We start from the raw sequence: 20,689 nt of genomic DNA, 5'->3' as shown, positions 1-20,689 counted from the left end.
TCAATATTTGTATTTTAGAAGACAACAATTGGAAATGCCTATGTGAACACATTTTTATATCTAGGATCTAGCAATTCTAATATTATATATAAGGCCAAAGCTCACTTTTGGTTCTGTAGTTTAGTTGAAGTTCATTATTGGTTCATGTGATTTCAATTGTCTTAAAGTTCTTGTAGTGTGGCAAATGATGCAATTTAAGATATGTTATATATTATATATATTAGGCTCTTTATGCAAAGGATCTCATTTTTTTAAAAAAAATGGGGATTAGGTATAGGGTCCATTCTACATTGAATTTCAATGATTTGAACCATTTATTTTGTAAGTCTCGATTCATAGTCATCCTTGCAAAAGTTCAATTCAATCAGAAATCATTTGCCTATTTAATTATCATGATAAAATTTCATTGTTTTTTATATAATAGAGTATTCGTTAATTTTTTTGAACCCGATTAGATGTCTTAAATATTTTCGATTTGACTAATATTTTGCAAGGATGATCTATGAGTAGACCTGACAATTTCTTACAAGACTTGTTAACACGACACGAAAATAACGGATTAATAACGGATCCTTAATAGGTTTACACGAAGGTGACGCGTAGGTAACCTGTTTCGACACGTTAATTTTGATGATTTTAATTTTTTAAGCTACTAAAAAAACCTTATATAAAATACAATAGTCATAGTGTATATATATGTATTGTATATTAAATATTTATTATTGTATTATTATTCTATATAAATTTAAAAAATTTAAGTTTTATTTATTTATTTTTAAGTATACTATATGCAAAGAGTGAGATTAGAAAATTATAAAACACATTAAAAATAAAAGTATCAAGTAATTTAAAACCAAACACATTAAAAAATAATAATAATTACTTTACAAATGCGAAAAAATGTGATATAAATATGCAAAGGCTCGTGATCGCATCCTTTACACTATGAGTATGGGTACATTGTCGCTTGAATTTTTAAAACCATACAAACCATCATGAATAGTATTTTTAAGGGAGTTTAAAATAAATAAAATTCATAATAATGAATGTACAAGTCTAAAAAATGTGAAAGCATATATAAACGTGCAAGGTTCCTTAACCTTGAAACGTCATTCCTTCATTTTGCATATCCTTGAACATTTAGTTTTTTATAGTAATGTACTAATGCTCTCTTATTTTGGAGTATGTAATACTTGAAAAGCAAATGGTTTTTTTTTTTGGCTTTTTTTCAATGTTTTGAAGTAATATTTATGCGACAATGTGGTATGCATATATACTAATTTAATATTATGTTATTGGGTCATATTACCCTTTTACTTTAATAGGTGTTACACGACAAGACCTGTTAAGATATCGAGCATGACACGACTACGGAAAACACGACACGAATGCCAGATCTATCTATGAGGTGCAACTTGAAAAATAGACGGTTCGGATCGTTAAGATTCGATGTAGAGTGGACCCTACAACTAATCTTTGTTTTTATTAAAAAAAATGAAAACTAATGAAAGGGCTCCAATCTTTGCATTTTACTCAAAAACCATCCACTAACTTTATTTAATGATAAGGGACAAAATAATAAATAAAATAAAAAACATAAAAAAACACCACATGCGCTGGCGTGCATACACCCTACCCCACCCCTCATTTCCACTCTGTTTTCTCCCCATTGTTAGTTATCATTAGACATTATTTTTTTTATTTTTCTTTTGCTTAGAATAAGAGAAAGACTTCAAATTGAATTACATTTTTCCAGTTTTATTTTTGTGGTGTTGTTTCCCACTAGTAGTCAAGATGACAAGAGATTTTTCAATGTACCCTGAACATAGAGTGATACACCACGTCTCTATACAAGTGATGAGATTCTTATGTTAAAAAATAAAATTTCCCAAAACTTGCATAATAACACATGGTATAGAAAGTTAAGATTGTAGGTGGAGAAGAAAAGGAAGCCGCAGATGGGCGGACAATAGAAGAAAATTAAGTAATTGGTGTAGAAAGTTAAGAAATTGAAGAGATACAGAGAAAATTTGATGAGTATTGAAGAAAATTAGAAGAAGAAATTGTGTTTGGAATGTGAGAATATGCCAAGAAAATTCAAGAAGAGTGGAGAGAAGAATGTAGTACCGTTAAGTTTCATAAACAGTATAGTACTATTAAGTTTCATAAACAGTGTAGCATCGTTAAATTTCATAAACTGTGTAGTGCCGTTAAGAAGTTTCATGAACAGTGTAGTAAGTTTCATAAACAACGTTGTAAGTTTCATAAACAATGTAGTACCATTAAGTTTTATAAAAAGTGTAGAATATTTCATAAACAATTTGTGCGAGGACTCGTGGGTCCAGGCGTCAGATTTTTTTTTTAATTTTTTTAATATTAAAATTATGTCATTTTCGTTAAAATTTAAGTTTTTTTTAATTAAATAAAATTATAGCATGGTTTTTTTATTAAAATAAACTTAGCTCAAACCCTTTCCATGAAAGTTTCAAAAAAAAAAAAAAAAAAAGGGAATCTCATCCCTTAAAAGCTTCATTATATATACAAGTTTGTTAAAAAAAAAAAGGATATGTTATATTTTTCATCCATTAGTTGACGGAAAAAATTATGTGCCACTCATATGCATGGACATTTTAGTAATTTCACAAACTATGTTTGGTGTGTTAATCATCTTTAACTCCGGTTATATTAAGAAAAACTTATTCTTCAACGCCATCATTTGAGGAAAAAGATGAAGAAGAAGCTTAAAAAAAAAGGAGAGAAATTAGAGTCATATTCAACTTTCATTCCAAATTCTAATGTTAGGTTTTCCCTTATATAAAATAATAATACATAGTCTTCCAAAGTACCAAGTTTGTTTCTTGGTTATAGAACCGATTTATTATGAGAGTTTCGAGCACATAATTTATGCACATCATTTTTACCTCTCATACATCATTTTAATATTCAGCCACTGGATTGAATAAATTAAAAAATAACAAATGACATAAATTAATAAAGGATGTATGAGAAGTAAAAAAGAATATATAGATATCATACCCTTTTAACAGATGGAGTTTTCTTTAACACTAAGTTTCAGCCTGTAAAGCACACCAAGATGTCCACAAAAAAGTTCTAATTAAAAAATCAGAAAATTGTTGCTATCCTAGGTATCCACAAACCTAAAAGATTAGTTCAGAACAGTGTAAAAAGATTATTTTTCTGTTGTTGGAAAATATAAGTAATATTCCAACACTTGCAAGAAGCTCCAAATATTAGTTTTATATTTTTTTATCCATGTGGAGTCGTGGACAAGAGATTTTCAATATGCTCATAACAGAGTAAATAAGTTATATATCATTATACGAACTTCCTCTTAATTCTATAATAACATAGGTAAACTGTTAATTTAGTCTATGAATTATCACTTCAGTGAAAATTAGGTCCCTAAACTTTTTTTTTTAAATTAGTTATTGAATTATAAAAATCTGCCAATTACATCCCTAATATTATATTTGAAGCTACTATATTCGATTTTCCATCAATTTAAGTCACGTAACTTGTATGTGATACACATTGAAGGGTAGATTTGTAGTTTTTCATAAAGAAATAGTGTATGCAGTTAACTTTGAAGAGTAAATTGGTAGATTTTCATAAGAAATAGTGTAAGTTAACTTTGGAGGGTAAATTAGACGTTAGACTCGCAACTTATGTGAAATGTTAAAGGCTTATAGGCAAGAAAATGAAGGTATTACTCTAAAGTGTGTCAAGTAACTTAAGTTGACGAAAAATTGAATAAAATAACCTTGAATATAATAGTAAGGATGAAATTAGCAATTTTTAATGAATTTTGGGACTTATTTTACCCAAAAAATAATTCAAGAACCTAATTTTCACTGAGATGATAGTTCAAAGACTAAGTCGGCACTTCACCTAATAACATATAGTGTACCACTCCGTGTTCTGGACACATTGAAAATCAAGCTTTTTGTGTTTTATTATTATTTAGCTGAAAAGCTGAATAGAAAGCACCCTGCCTAGTCCTACCTTGGTTTTTTTGTTGGTTTTTTTGTTGTTGTATGTTTTCACTTATGATATCAATTTTTTATTTCTTGAAAAATAGAAAATTAATTGTTTATATTAACTGTTGAGAGTTTTAATATATGTGTTTCACAAGACGATAAACAAAGACATTTGACAAGCAAATGTCAACACATTTTTACGCTTAATTAGGTTTTTTTTGGGTGTCTGAGAAGGTGTCTTTTGATGAAGGACCCTTATGGAAACGTGTTTGGGACAACTTAAGCTTCAAGAAGAGCTATCTTGGGTCTGTTTTGGAGTTGCATAGGGTCCAAAACATGGCCGTTTTATCTACTGCTAGATTCTCTTTGTCAACTAGGGATTATGTTTACTACTTTCTCTTAATTTATTTTGTTTATTAGTCTTATTCTAAAACCTTTTCTAGGAAGGATTTATAATGTAGTAGTATAAATAAAGCCTTGGGCCGGCCTTAGTTTTCTTCTTCTGGATGCAATTTTTTAAAGGGGAATTTGGCCAAAGCTTAGAGATTTCAGATTTTTACATTCAAGGTGTTTTCAATCTTTTCTTTCTTTCCTTTTTTTTTTTCAATAAAAATTCATTTGATTTTAATTATTAATATGCATAACTAATCTCTTTTGCTAAGTTGAGGTCAGAAATTGTTTTCTTTTCCTTCTATTTAATATTGCAGAATTTTTTTAAAAATTTTTTAATTAAATTCTTTTTTTATTAAATTAGGTCATAAATCAATCTTTCCAAAACTTTGTTTTTAAATAATTAATTGGGATTTTTTTTTTCTTTTAAAAAGGGAGACAACAGGTGGTAGGCCACAGTTATCCAACCCTTCCATGGGTCGGGAAGACTCACAGAGGCATTTTAGCCTCCCTCTGGCCACAAGCCTGGCTTCACACCAACAGCGGGTTTCGAACTCTGAGACCTCCAGTTTTTAGTTTTAAGAATGCCTCGTCATCCACTGGACCACAAGCTCATGGTTAATTAATAATCCTTGTGGAGAACGATAACCTTGTTTCTCTTGCAAATATTTTACGTATTTTTAACCCTTTTTGTGCATATGATAAAAATCCTATCAACTATAATAAGAGAAGCTTGTTCATCAACGCTTTATCACCCTATCAACTATAATAAGAGAAGCTTGTTCATCAACGCTATCCTTTAAGGAAAAAATGAAGAAGAAGCTTCAAAAAAAGATAAAAAAAACAAATCAGAGTCGTATTCAACTTTCATTTCAAATTTCAATGTTAGATTTTCCCTCATGCAATATAATAGTACAAAGTCTTCTAAAATTTCAACCTTGTTTTCTTCCTACATATTAATAATCTTGATTTTTTTTAAATTAATATTCTTATTATGTTTAGTGTGCAATGAGCATTGACAAACCAACCGCAAAGTGTCGAGTTTATGGGCTTATTTGGATGTACTTTTAAAATAATTGAAAGTACTTTTAGTGAAAATGTTTTTGGAATCAATCCTTAGTAAAAATGCAAGTAAATCCTAGAAAAGCACTTAAAGTACTTCCTGGAAGAATCACATAACTAGTGCTTCTTGCAGAAAGCACTTAAAGTACTTTTGGAACCTAAAAACATTTTCTTTAAAAACGCTTTCAGCCATATTAAAAGCACATTTAAACAAGTCATATTTCTTTGTTGTAGAAATGCATTTGCGTGTATGGAGTTTCCTGTAAAGCACACCAATGAGAAGAGCGTCTACAAAGTTGGTTTGTCCAAAAGAATTTCTAATTAAAATAAAAAAAAAAAAAAAATAAAAAAGGCACGGATAAATCAAGGGTACATATATTTTGTTGTTCATTAGAAGTATCCTAGGTTTCTCTCCCAACCTAAAAGATTCATTCGGTTTGTACTCACAGGCATATTCTATTAATTTTTCTTACTGACCAAATTATTATTATTTTTTTTTGTTGGCAAGGGGGGCATAAGCCAGAAAAAAAAAAAAAAAAAAAAAAAAAAAAAAAAAAGATTACATAAGATTATCATGAAGTTATGAAATCCGAGCAATATCTATAACTAATAACCGACAACAAGAAGGAAGAGTTTGCTTAAAAAAAAAAAACCTAAACTGCATGACAAGCCACAAATCCAAATAAGCCAAATTACCAACGACAAAATCTTTCACCGTAAAAATGTCAAATTTACAAAACTAGTTTTAGTGCATGAGAGCACAATAATTCAATACCAAACTTCACATAAGAAGATTATCGACTTTAGCATCTAAACCAAATTTAATATTTTGCCAACCCATCAAGCAATATAGTAAGCAGAACACGTTAAAAATATATATATATTTTTTTGTTGGATACGTAATATTCGAACACTTGGAAAGAAGCTCCAAATATTAAAGTTTTGTATTTTGTATCCTTGAAGACATGTTTTTTTTTTGTGTTTTATTATTATTTAGCTGAAAAATCGAATGGAAAACACCTTGACTAGTCCTACCCTTTTTTTGTTTGTTGGTTTTTCTTGGTGTTGTATGTATTCACTTATGATATCAATTTTTTGTTTTCATTGAAAGATAGAAATCAAGGTCTAGGTGTACTTAATCTCTTGCATTTTGAAGTAGAGCAAATTACAGAGTGAGATTCACTTTGAATCTTTATGTCCAAAGCCTACGAGCCAAGAGATTCGAACGACTCAATTCTTGTTGTTGTTGAAAGTTATGTTATAGTCAAACACTTACAAAGAAGCTCCAAATATTAAAGTTTTAAATTTGGTATCCTTGCAGACTGATCAAGCTTTTTGTATTTTATTATTATTTAGTTGAAAAACCGAATGGAAAACACCTTGTCTAGTCCTACCTTCTTTTTTGTTGGTTTTTCTTGGTGTTTTATGGAAATAGATTCTCTCCTGATCACTCCCTTTAAAGTCTAAGGATCAAGTAATTTGGGACTTTAAAATTTGACTCAACGGCTAAAAATTATTATAGTTTTAAAAAGTTTTTACTAACTTCTCTATTTTTAGCCATTAGATCAAATTTCAAAGCCCTGGATCACTTGATCCTTGAGCGTTGGAGGAAGAGATCTAGAAAGATCTCTTTCCATGTTTTATGTATTCAATTATGATATCAATTTTTATTTTCCTGAAAGATAGAAATCATAGGTTTAGTTGTGCTTAATCCATTGCATTTCAAAGTAGAGCAAATTACGGATTGAGATCCACTTTGGATCTTTGTGTCCGGAGTTTGTGGACCGAAAGATCTAGACCACTCATTTTTTGTTGAAAGATGTGTAATATTCCAACACTTACAAAGAAACTCCAAACATTAAAGTTCTATATTTTATATCCTTACCGATCAAGCATTTTGTGTTTTATTATAATTTAGCTGAAAAGCCGAATGAAAAACACCTTGTCTAGTCCTACCTTTTTTTGGTGTCGTATGTATTCACTTATGGTATCAATTTTTTATTTACTGAAAGATAGAAAATAGGAAGTTTTAACGAAACACTCATAGTACTGTTCACTTTTAACGAAAATGACATTTTTACTCTAAAAAGTCACTCTTGGTATTATTCACTTACAACACCTTTTTGTCATTTTGATTAAAATTTAAAATTTTCAAACCATTTTTATTAGTTTTCCTAGAAAATATAGGTTAGTTGTACTTAATCCCTTGCATTTCGAAGTATAGCAAATTACAATATGCTCCCAAAACACTTGTATTTAGTTGTTTTGATATCCTAAATAATACAGACCTGTTCCATCATTTTTATGAAATATATTTTTGTCTATTTGTCTTTGAAGTATGAACAATATCCTTTTAAGTTATTAAGAAAATAGAGATTGTTATTCCATAAAAAGTTGGGTCTATTTCGGGCCACAAGCTTCAAGAGAATGAGATTCATTCTTGATTTTTGTGTTAGGAGGCCGTGAGCAAGAGATTTAAACTGTTCAAAAGAGAGAGAAAGAGATCCAAATAGTTCAAATTTTTGAATTTTGATGAATTAAAACAGTGAATTGAGCTAATAAAAATTGTAAAATCAAAACTAAATGGTTCGAGAAAACTAAATGGTTCGAATCTCTCAATCGACTTCAACACATAAATCTAGAGTCCTCAATATCATCAAAACGAGGACAAGTTGTCTAGATAGGCTGATGGAATTACAGATAAGCACAAACAAAGAAAATGTGTCTGCATTATTATTTATTTCTGATGGGATGTCTTCATAATTATTTATGGATCAGGATCCTCTCCTGATCTTTGTATGGGGATCCTCATGACCAACAAGTGTGGACAGTTGGATGAAAATCCAACGGCTACAAACAGGGAGTCCCTTTAAAGTTATAATAATTATAGTCGTTGGATTTTCATCCAACGGCCCACACTTGTTAGTTAAAAGGATCCCCATACAAAGATGAGGAGAGGATCCTGATCCATTATTTATAACAATGACAAAGCAATGCTTATTAAAAAGATAGCTCTTATTTCTTTTTTAGAAGTGTAACATTTATTACACAAAATGCTAAATTTCCAGAATGGTCAAAAATAAAATCTTCTTTTATTGTTAAAGAAGGATGTAATTTTATTCTTTTGACAAACTATATATTAGTGAGTTAAATTGTTAATTGTTAAGAGAGATAAATTAGTAGGGATCAAACCCACATCAAGATGATAGACATAATTACTTTTCATTACTGCAATAAAGCGTAATCTGCGAAGAATGAAATTTAATTACTATCCAAGATAATTAAATTTATTATTTGTAAATAAAATACTTAAATGGATACAAATCTCGATAATTATTGCAAGATCCCTGATTTAATGTAAATGTAATGTACATGGGATTACATAAATAGTTTTGAAGACAAAGACGGACAGGGAGCTTTTATGTGAGCCTTGATAAAAATATTGTCAAGAATTTCAACTAATTGAAGGGAAAAATGAGTGCCTTTATACTAAAATTACAATGTGTCTCTATCCTCTAATAACAAAATAAAAATCAAGTCATCAAGTTCCTGATCCAAAATACACTTATGTAGTTAAATACTCTGACACACTACACATTATATCCTAAATTTGAAAATTAGGAGTGCGGCTACAATGGCACGTGTCACTCAGTGCTACGATATTTATACAACATTTGACCGTTGCACAAATCTATTAGATCTTGAGGTGTGATATCCACACACCCCATTTTACTTCTCACACACCTTTTTAATTTTTGGCCATCAGATCGGATGAATTGAAGAAGATCAATGGACAAAAATTATCAAGGAGTGTGTGAGAAGTAAAATGGGATGTGTGGATAGCACACCCCTAGATCTTTATATGTAAGATACAATCTTTTGATATTACTGTAAGAAGAATGAAGTACAAAACAGTGATCCAAGTGAGAAGGATATCAATGGTTAAAACAAAGCCACTTGTTAAGAGATTAAATACGCTGTTATGATAGTTAGAATATTGATGGTTAGAGATATAGTTAATTGGGATAGGGAGATAGTTAATTGGTTTAAGGAGGTAGTTAAAAGAAGATTAGTTGCTCAGTAAAATTGGTATGGAAAACACCTATATAGGTAAAGATTGTAAACCAACACAGATTGATGAAGTAAAAGTTTTACTGCTATACATTTCTCTCAATATTTCTCTGTTCTTTTCTCTTAAAGTTCTTCGATTATGTCAACTTTACAATTACGACCACTCATTGTTATTTGTCATGGAAGAAAAATTGCAGAATAAGACATCCCAAACCAAATAATAAAATAAATTAAAAAGGAATTATCGAATTTGTAGACAAATTATGAATTGGCCAGTGTGGGCATAAATGTCATTTCAACATTGAGAACGTAAAGCAAAGCAAAAACATGTTAAGTCAGGACTAACACGTAGCGACTACTGAGAGGCGTTGATGATCAGCCAAATGGCCGTTTCCTTCGAGGCAATTCAAAGAAATAAAACAAATTCAAAGTTTCAAACGTAGAAGAAACAGAAGAAGCTGCTTCAGTACCCACCCTCCCAAGTTAATTCTCAACTTCAAAAACAACCGATCGCCATTAAATCTTATTGTAAACTAAAACTGAGTTTATTGCTCTTCTTTTTGTTCTGCATCTTCTTGGAAGTAGCAGAGAAAAAAAATGGGAATTTTAAGCACTCTCTTTGGAATTGTCGGCTTTGGCATTGGAAGTCTGGTGGGACTCTTGGTGGGTTTCTATCTCTTCATCTATTCAGAGCCTGGGGAAGTGAAGGTAAAGTCTTTTATTATTTGAAGCTTTTGATTTCTGGGTTTTTGAGATGGTGCAAGAATCTTTAAGTGGGAAAAGTCCTTGCGGTTTTTTTGTTGTTCATGGTGTTTGCTTAATTAATGGGGTATTTTGTGTTCAGAGAGATTTTGGATTAAACAATTGGTTAAACTTGCCTGTCCTGCATCTCACATGAACTTCTGAATTTCAGAAGAAACTGGGAATCTGCAAATTCCAGTTTTTAAGTTATTTTTGAATTTTGAGCTTTATGTCTTCAATTAGTTGAGAGAAAAGTTTATGCTGATTCAAAAGCAAAGTAATTGGTTTTCCGTTTACCCTTTTGTTTCTTGACTGCAATCAATATGCCGGCTGCATTCGGTTGCCTTTGAATCTCTTCTTAAGAATCACGTGAAGTTTTCATCTTTCACGTCACTAATTAAATTAATTTCACCTCCCCTGCTTTCCCCTCGAGTCTATAAGCATCAAACACTGCTAAACAAAAGTACCGTGAAGTGTTACGTACGTATAGTGCTCAACCTACTTACTGTTGCAGGATCCAGTTATCAGGCCGCTGCACGAATTAGATTCTAGCACTTTGCAAGGTCTTCTACCTGAAATACCAATGTGGGTTAAATTTTCCGATTTTGAACGAGTTAGTATCCCCTCTCAATCTTATTACATTGAGCTTTTGCCCTTTCTTTCTCTCGTTGCTGCTAACTCTTCACCTCTATGTTGGTTATATGCATCCTGTGCAGGTAGACTGGCTAAACAAGTTTCTCTCCGACATTTGGCCTTACCTTGACAAGGTGATAATCTAGTTAACACGTTTTTTTTTTTTACACTGCTTTTTGAGACTTGGTTTATTTATTGCGCAGGCACTTTGTTGTACAATAAGAAACACGGCAGAACCTATCTTCGCAGAGTACATTGGGAAGTATCGCGTTGAGGCAATTGAATTTGACAAGTTAAGTCTTGGAAGTCTGCCACCCATAATCTATGGTTAGTCTACTCACTTTCATATCCTAATCATGAATACTTGTTACTTTTCGAGCATAAAAGGCATTTTGGTTGCCTTATATAGCACTTATTAATCCTCTTAGTTAAATTTTAAATGCAATGAATCTTCAGAAGTTTAGGGCACTTTCATTGATGGCATAATGTATACAAATCATGGATAAAATTCAAAAAGAATTTTCGTTTATGCATTAACCCTTCCAGATTTACTATTATATAATTTTCGTTTTTTTTTAATCTTTCAGGTCTAAAAGTTTATGAGACTAATGAGAATGAATTAATCATAGAACCGGCATTTAGATGGGCTGGCAATCCCAACATAGTTGTGGTGTTAAAGTTATTGTCTCTAAGAATTACGGTTCAGGTAAAAGCAATCCTTAAAGAGAAGAAACTGTTCATTTTTATTATGATATGCTTGATTCATTCTGTTCAGAATACTGATTGTTGTTAGTATCAGTTAGTGGATTTGCAAGTATTTGCAGCACCACGGGTTACTCTGAAACCTCTTGTGCCAACGTTTCCATGTTTTGCAAGCATTATCGTGTCTTTATTGGAGAAGGTCCGATAAGAGCAAACTTTTCTTTTCATCTTTTTCCCTTTTTATTTTAGATTGCATTTTTCTTGACTGGTTTAGATAGCTTACATTTAAACGATGATTTTCTCCCGTTATCTGCAGCCACATGTCGATTTTGGAATCAAAATATTGGGAGGGGACGTCATGGCCATACCAGGCCTCTATCGGTTTGTTCAGGTGCTTCACCAGTAATCCTTTTCTGGGTAGGATTGTGATTATACATTAGCTGAGTTTTGGATAGCTGTTTAGATGATTTATGTTTGCTCAGATGTTGATTTGATTTGCTTTAACTAATCGTCTACGTGTTTGCAGGAGACCATTAAAAAGCAAGTTGCAAGCCTCTACCTATGGCCCCAAACACTGGAAATACCTGTTCTTGATGCTTCAATGTGAGTATTTATGAGATGGCATAGCTGGCCTTGAGACATCTAGCTCAGTCTTTCACCTTAAATTTTTTTAGTTCTATATATTATTTTACTTATACCTATTTTAATCAATGAATCAATCATCTGGAACCAGGCTTCGCAGACGTGGAGCCATCACAAGATGACGGGAATAAATTTACTTCTATCAATGATCTATAAATATACTTTTTGTTTCACAAAAATGATTTTCCTTTAAATCTTTTAACAGGGTGGCCAAGAAGCCTGTAGGGATACTTCATGTAAAGGTCGTCCGAGCACTGAAACTTTTGAAGATGGACATCTTGGGAAGTTCCGATCCTTACGTCAAACTAAACCTCACTGAAGATAAGTTGCCCGCAAAGCAAACCACCGTCAAGATGAATAAGTTGAATCCTGAGTGGAATGAGAAGTTCAGGCTTATTGTGAAAGACCCCCAAACTCAAGCTCTTGAGTTACAACTCTATGATTGGGACAAGGTTTTCCCCTCGCATTTTCTTTTGGCTCAAATACTACATAATAATATTCTGATATTTCATCCATTTGATTTTGTTATTTTCTGCAATAATGTGAACCCTTGTTAGCATTGACCTCTGCTTAATGCTAACTGCTACGGAATATGAAGCTTATCAATGATGTAGCCGTATGTCCTTTTAGAAAAGGGATGTCTTGTTCGTATGTCAGTATAGGTTCTCAAGCCCTTTTGGTCTCTAGCGTGTGTGTTTGAAGGCATATTCGTGGAACAATAATTCGGAATATCATCAGAGTTCGTTATACTTGTTCTTGCAAAGTTGGTCGTTAATAAGCTTCTACCAACGTCTACTGAATAAGAGTAAAATCATTATCTTTTCTCTATTAATCATTAGTACTTAAATGGTGTCTCCATAAGTTACTCTTAAATCTGCTCTGAGTCTGTAGGTAAGATTTAGACGAAAGATTTTGTTTGTTAATTTCTGAATTTGTGAACAAGGTGCAGTTTCAGTTTTGATCATTTTTTGTGTTGACAGGTTGGTAGACATGACAAATTGGGAATGCAGTTAGTTCCTCTGAAAGTGCTAACACCCGGTGCGACAAAGGAATTTGTGCTAGATTTGGTCAAGAACACAAATATCAATGATCCTCAAAACAAGAAGCGTCGGGGGCAAGTTATAGTGGAGGTTGCTTTTGTTCCCTTCAAATCAGAAAGCAGTAAGCATAATGGAACTAGTAATGGATATGGGAAAAGCGAAAGTGGAAAGTCATTAGAGAGTGATGAGTCCCTCAGCGGAGCTGGTGTACTATCCATTTTGATCCAGGGAGCTGAGGACGTAGAAGGGGAGCATCACAGCAATCCTTATGCTTTGGTTTGCTTTAGAGGAGAAGTAAAGAAAACTAAGGTGAACTTTCACTTTGATTACTTTCAGCTCCTTTTTAACTTGAACAACATCTTGTGAACGTAGATTTCTCATGGTTCCAAAACAGGGATTTGAAAAATCTCGTAAGCATTCTCGTGGTTCCAGTTACCCATTTTCTTAACTTACGGTACTTCTATTTGTTGGCAGATGATAAGAAAATCCCGCAATCCACTTTGGAATGAAGATTTCCAATTTATGCTTGATGAGCCTCCTTTGCATGACAAGATTCGTATCGAGCTCAAGAGCAAAAGCAGAGCCCTAATCCGAGCAAAGGTATGAAAATACCATTGTTCCCTTATATTTATAAATGCCGTAATCTTCTCCACATGCTTTACAATGCTCAGATTCCTCTGTATCATCTCCTCATGCGTAGGAATCACTAGGATACGTGGAAATTAATCTTGCCGATGTGGTACACAACGGACGCATCAATGAAAAGTTCCATTTGATTGACTCCCACAATGGAAGGATACATGCAGAGCTAAGTTGGACAAAGGCCTGAAAACATGGGATTAGAAAACAATGAGTTGCAAGTACTCTCAAGTCTCGACTAACATTTCCATTTGTTCCGACCGATGATTGCGCGATTAAATAGGAGGAAGAGAAGAGGAGAGGGAGAGAGAGTTTTGAATCTCGTAGATTGTTTTGATATTTCAATCTTTATAGTAAATAGGGTTTGACATTTCCGTTTTCATCCCAATAATTTTGAAGTAGATTTTGGTGATTTTGCTTTGGGTTAGAGTGGGCTGGAAGCTTACTCTTTTTAAAATCAGAGTCCAATTTCAATTGTGCTAGCTAGACCAGGCTAGTTGGTAAGGGGTTGAGGCTTGGGTTAAACCCTCTGCAAGCTTAGGCCAGACCAAGTCCAAGTCACATTTTCTATTTTCTTTTGTTTAATCCACATAGTGCCTTTTAATTCGAGTTATGGGACCCACACGCGTGCTACGTCAGTATATTAACATAAGTTTTGTTATTAGGAGTTTTAATGAAAAGTCTATAGTATTGTTCACTTTAACAAAAAATCATATTTTTATACTAAAATGTCAAACCTGGTACTATTCACTTTACCCTTTATTTTGTTAAAACTCAAAGTTTTCAAGTCATTTTCATTAGTTTTCCTTTATTTGGATGGCAGGGAGTGTGGGATAAACATGGATGACAACACTGATAGATTTTCAAAGTGAGAGACCAAACCAATCAGTTTCGAAAACGTCAGAGATCATATGTGAGAAGAATACCACTTCTATTGAGTCTACAATACGAAAAGAACATGTTAACAAATTAAAGGCAAAGAAGAAGAAAAATTGACTACAGAGTCTGATTCTTATTTATTACCAAAAAAAAATAAGAATACTACATATTGCCAAGACTGGTTACATAATCAAAATACTACATCTTCTCAAGATTTAATTCTTCTACTAAGTTACAAGATGCATTTATAAAGATTGAATTCTAGACAAACAAGGTGCAATAGTAAACTCTTAAGATGTAGGTACTAAAAATACCCCAACATAAAAAATAAAATAAAAAAAATAAAAAAACCAAACTACTAAGCTCTAACTTTTCTAGCAAAACTTAAGACATACATACTGCATGATAGGTTTGGATTACCGACGCCGAGAATTCTCTCAAGTTGAGCATGTAATATGCATGTCTAGTGGCAAATCTTGTATATATTGATGCCTTTTTTATTTGAGCTATGCAAAATGAAAATATTGTTCTGTAATTTCATAACTGAGACCGAATAAGCCACTTTTTGGATATGAAATGAAACTATGATTTGCTAAATCTTTTAACTGTTGCTTCCCCAATTGTATAGCACAAGTAAAGCAATGTTCGCTGAAGAGATTGAAACGAACAAGTAATTGCAGCACGTCAAAGAGAAGCAGCGCCTCCATTTTCTCATTAATCTTATTTAGGGTTTTGTTCATAATAGTTGAATGCGCTGAAGGTGTTGCATCAGCTTTCCTTTTTGAATTAACAAGATTATTATTTTATAATCTCTATGTTTCTTATTGACGCTGAGAGCTTTCTTGCAATTGAAATGTTGTACGATCAAAATTTAAATCAATCACGGACTACGTTACGTTAAAATATGGAGTGCTGCAACCACGACATTACAAATACAAATAAAATTCTATCCCACATGTACATAAGCACATCAACATACATGAATATGCTTAAAAAGATACAAATAAACAGTGAAAAAGTTTGAAAGCGACTTGCACAAACTCCAAATTAGGCATGATCTTAAACATATGGAGCCCACTGAATGCATGGATTAGGTTTGACTTGCAGATGATCAATTACATGTAACATCATAATTAAGGAAAGCTGCTCGGGCGATTTGTTTGTTCCCTGTCGTGGATATGCATGTTTAACCTCCATCTAATATTATCTTAGTTAAAGAGAGTATAAAAGAAAAGCATACATGTAATAATTAATGTTCCAATCTACCAAGTAAAAGAATTCTCGACTTTTGCATAAATATGCTTTTGGTACATAATCTCTGTCTACCCACTAAAGTAAACGTAGCATATAATATATATATTCTCTAAATTCTTTAGTTGACACAGTAAGTTGTTATGTGTGTATGCGTTCTATGAGAAACGAGAATAAAAAACCAATATGCCTCAAGAAATTTGATCTCTCAATTGATTTGATATGCCAAAATATTCGTGGATAATTGAGAACTATTGATCGAGTTGATTAAACGGTAAATTCAACTTAATGTATATATTTAGTATACTTTTAAAAAAAAAAAATTAGACAGTACCAAAGAATTTTATCGATAACAAAAAAAATATATATACCTAGTGAGAGGACATAAACTTAACCCTTCATAATACAAGAAAAAAGAATTAAAAAATACATAAAAAAAGAAAAGTCTAAACCTGCAAAACAGAAAGCAACATCATAAGGTTAAGAAAAACTAAGAAAGTGAGACAATTATTAATTTAAGAAGCGAAAGCCTGTAAAACAAAGCAGGACGAGCCACCAATGAAGGGAATATTTAGTATACTTAATTTATCCAATAAGAGAGAGAGAGAGAGAGAGAGAGAGAGAGAGAGAGAGAGAGAGAGAGAGAGAGAGAGAGAATATGAGTTATCTAAGCAATGGATGCATGATTTTGAGTATTTTCTAATGCAAGACATCGAATGCCCTTAATCACTTTCACTACCCAAGTGGGGAGCACCATAAGAGAAGGGATTATTATTCCCCTTGGATATTAAAAAAGGTCAGCTTTCTCGTTGACTTGCCCCAGAAAGTATGGCAAATTTTAGAGATAGTAAAGGGAATCCTATACCCTCCCCACAAAGGGTTTTTATGAGGATTCTTTCTTTGTTATAATGCATCTCCACTCAATGCAATAGGAAGCCCTTCATGTCTCTCTCTCTCTCTCTCTGGTTCTCACTCAGTAGCTAGCTAGGGCTAGTTGTTGTGTGAGGCATGCATGTGTGCTCTCAAAAGGAGGTGGGAAATGAAAAGGGTTCACTTTCTTGGTTCTTTATTGATGTTCTTTTGTGGGGGAAAGAATAACTTTTGCATTTCTAAAAAGCTACAGGATTTGAATTTTCCTTTTAAAAAGGTATATTATCTTGTGATGTATGAGAGGAGGCCATGGCAAAGTGGCGGGAAAAGGGAGCTCCACTCACCTCATTATATGATGGTTAAGTCTTTTGATTATTTGGATTTAGTGTTTGGTGCTTGGATGCCTTGGGGCACCGCTGTGCTGTGTGCACTCTCAGTTTCAGAAGCTGATCCATGAGGTGTCACGTCTTTAAGGTTCTTGTGATTGAGATAGAGCAAGATGTTGAGAGCAAATCTCACGTCGGAATGTTAATAGATTTTGTATATGTTTATAAGAAATTAAATTATTCTCTATATTTTTAATTGATTTTATAATGGAACTTGTGTACTTCCTTAGTAGAGAGAACAACTGGACAAAAATTCTTGATGCCTCAGTAGACCTTTACCAAATGATTGAAATAATGGGAGATACAAATTCTCTGAGCACTCAGCTCCCTCCAACCCACATTTTCAAACTTGCAATAACCCCACTTCCCAATTGACACTATAGATAGAGATGAAAGAATGTATTTGCATAGAGAGACCAAAGTTGTGTATGTGCCTGTACTTTCCTGTTATACTATTCCAAACGTAATGGGAAGGGGAATATTTGATTTTTGACCTAATTTCAATTTTCAACCAAGGCCACCCCTATTGATAAACCTCATTTTTTTTGGTCAATTTGGGGAATACATAAAGGGGTTTTTGAAGATTAGTCTTTGAAAAAGATTGAAATTAAAAGAAAAATAGTTTTAGATTACATATTGATTTTAATCTTTTGAAGTGTATTTTTATTAAAATTCACATTCTTTTTTTGTTATTTAATGTCTCCATAATAAAATTTTGATTTTATTAATATGTACATTTTAATTCTTAAAACTATAAATAAATCTAAATGAGAAAACATAAAAAAAAAAAAAAATTGATACATAAGAAAAGTATGTAAATACATAATTGTACAAAAATAATTGTACCAAAATATATCAAATTGACTTGTTTGTACCGAACTATATTATAATAAATTTTAAACACATTAATGTAAAGGAAAAAGTAAAGCGTGGATGAATATTTTCGCTAAACAATTTTCGGACAGAAGAATCAATCAATACAAAGCCCCCGATGCATGAAAAAAATATTAAACGAATGTATATCATATTAAGACAATTTACTCGGTCAACTCAGTGCGTAGTCTTCCAAGAAGAGTATATATCATATATGTAATTTCAAGAACGAGTTTCCTCGAAGAACACGTGCATGCATGGTTGCCCATAGCCTACTATTATTAGTCAGGGTTTTGTTGAATATTCCCAAGTGCCAGTTTTTGACCATTGAATCGATATGCCAATTTCTAGAGGTTGATGATGTGCATGGTTCACCGACCCAAGGTTTGTATGTTTTGGAATAGACACGAAACCGAGTAACATATTTGTTTATAAAAACAGAAGCGAGTATTTCAAGTTCTGGAACTTTGAATACACCGTTTTGGGAAATTTGTTTAACAATTTATTTACTGTTCTAGCTAGGAAAATGAAACATGCATGCATGGTTGGTTTACAATTGTTTTATTTTGTATTATTATTTTAAGAAATCGACAGTCCAAGATGATTGTCTAGGCATACCTAAACCTACTTTGTCGCGAAAAGTTTCTTCTATTTATTTCTTTTCGTCCTTTTCTTGTTGATTATAATAAGAAGAAACCATATAATTAAAAAAGATGGGGTGAAAGAAAATTTTGCTCTTGGAGGCAAGAGGCAAGAGGATGTTCACACCAATATTTTGGCTGGTTGCTCTTGGAAGAAAGGCTTTTTCAGCTTTACCCCATGGTACCCAAGAAAAACATCAAAGAAACATTCAATAATTTTATGCGCTTGTTAATATTTGAAAATTGAAAGTATTTATCAAATAATGAGTTTTCAGTTCAAAAAAAAAAAAAAAAAAGAATGAAAAAAATTTGAAAACAATTATCAAATGACCCCTATATAAACATGTCATTCTCTTTATGTGTTTCGCAATTGTGTAAGGCTCATTTGGTTGTTGAAGGAATCTATAGAAAATAAAACAATTTGGGAATATAAACAAATTTCATCTGTGGAATATTTTAGAAATTTGTATTTGATATTCTTCCAAAAAATATGACCATTTCTAGGTCCAAATGTTTTTTTCTACTTTATGAAAAATCCCAATGGAATGTGATGAAAAATTCACCAAAAGATCAATAACCCATATTAACTGAAAAACGATATATCATTCTAATGATGTTTTTCTTTAGTTAAATTTCATTTTCATTTGCTATTAAAGTCAAAGAGGAAAAAGCTAAATAAAAAGGAAAAGTAAAGGAAAATACAGAAAAGAGAAAACAAAAGAGAAATCCAACTCATGTGATGATAAGATTTAAGTCGTAATGTCAACAGAGTTGACATGAGAACCCACAAAACGACTGCTGTCATGATGTGCACGTGTGGCAAACTTATCATATCATCTCATGTGTAGGAATATAAAAAGAAGGTATTTTTGCTCTCCACTTTTAAGGGATGATAATACTTATAACTCTACTAATTATTATTAGATGAGTTTAAATTTTGAGATTTATATCTATTTACTGGACATATTTAGAAATTTATACTCATCCAACGACAATAAATAAGGTAACAAACATTACTATCACTTAACAACAGGTGATTAGAAATATTCCTAATTAAAATAAAACAAAATGTAAAAATTGCATGATTAAAAGAAATGGCACCATTTGACTCCATGGCCAACAATGATTCATCATGATGATGCATAATAAGCAGCACGGGGGCCATGGCCCCCAACTCCATTATTCATGATACAAAATTGATTCATACATTTTGTAATGGGGGATTTCTTTTTGTCAAGTAAATTATGATCCACTCAACATTTTGATCTTATTTTATCAGCCAAAGTAAAAGATATGTTTCAGAGATCATGGAGAAAAGAGGGATTTGACAACCAGCCACTAACACTAAATCTTGCTGCATAAATATTGTCATTTGTTTATATTTATATATAAAATGAACCGTATTAATTTACAGTACTTAATATATTATCAAAATTTAATTAACTACTCTATTAAAATATGATAATATCGGCTAATATTAACGTAGTAATACAGAATGTAAATGCTATCAAAAGGTACTAATCTATTTTTGTTCCAATAACAATCCTTAATTATTTCTCACCAAAATTGACAATGCAAGATAAAAATAACATATTTATAAATGTTGAGAAAAAAAAAATGGTCATGGTCGACAATTTTTATTTTTTGGCTAGTCATAAAATGCTTGTTTGGAAATGTTTTTAAAATAACTGAAAGTATTTTTTGTGAAAATATTTTTAAAACCAATCCTTATCCAGGTAGATTTTGGAAAGCACTCAAAATGTTTTTAAAACCCAAAATCAATTTCACTAAAAATGATTTCAGTCATTTTAAAAGCACTGTCAAACGAGTTCTAATTAGCCATTCTTCGTGAACTTAGTTAGAGATTTTTT

At 32.0% G+C, this 20,689-nt stretch overlaps 1 protein-coding gene across 2 annotated transcripts; it reads left to right on the top strand.

The window, feature by feature from the left end:
* The first annotated feature begins 9,841 nt into the window (after positions 1-9,841).
* LOC125468744 (synaptotagmin-3-like) lies at positions 9,842-14,404 on the top strand. 2 transcript variants are annotated; one of them, XM_048565071.1, is made up of 12 exons: positions 9,842-10,229; positions 10,777-10,875; positions 10,979-11,029; positions 11,099-11,222; positions 11,483-11,601; positions 11,695-11,796; positions 11,914-11,988; positions 12,124-12,200; positions 12,445-12,691; positions 13,220-13,588; positions 13,754-13,879; positions 13,980-14,404. In XM_048565071.1, the coding sequence occupies exons 1-12, from the start codon at positions 10,119-10,121 to the stop codon at positions 14,106-14,108; spliced, it is 1,629 nt and encodes a 542-aa protein (XP_048421028.1). In that variant the 5' UTR covers positions 9,842-10,118; the 3' UTR covers positions 14,109-14,404. The 2 variants fall into 2 exon arrangements, with proteins under 2 accessions (XP_048421028.1, XP_048421029.1); XM_048565072.1 differs by having other exon boundaries at positions 10,161-10,229; positions 10,777-10,847; positions 11,914-12,014.
* Positions 14,405-20,689: the final 6,285 nt, after the last annotated feature.

The sequence above is a fragment of a genome, unplaced genomic scaffold (assembly GCF_019419815.1).
Source record: "Pyrus x bretschneideri cultivar Hongxiangsu unplaced genomic scaffold, Pyrus_bretschneideri_v1 Contig4, whole genome shotgun sequence".
Lineage (NCBI taxonomy): Eukaryota > Viridiplantae > Streptophyta > Magnoliopsida > Rosales > Rosaceae > Pyrus > Pyrus x bretschneideri.
This window is presented reverse-complemented; position numbering and strand designations above follow the sequence as displayed.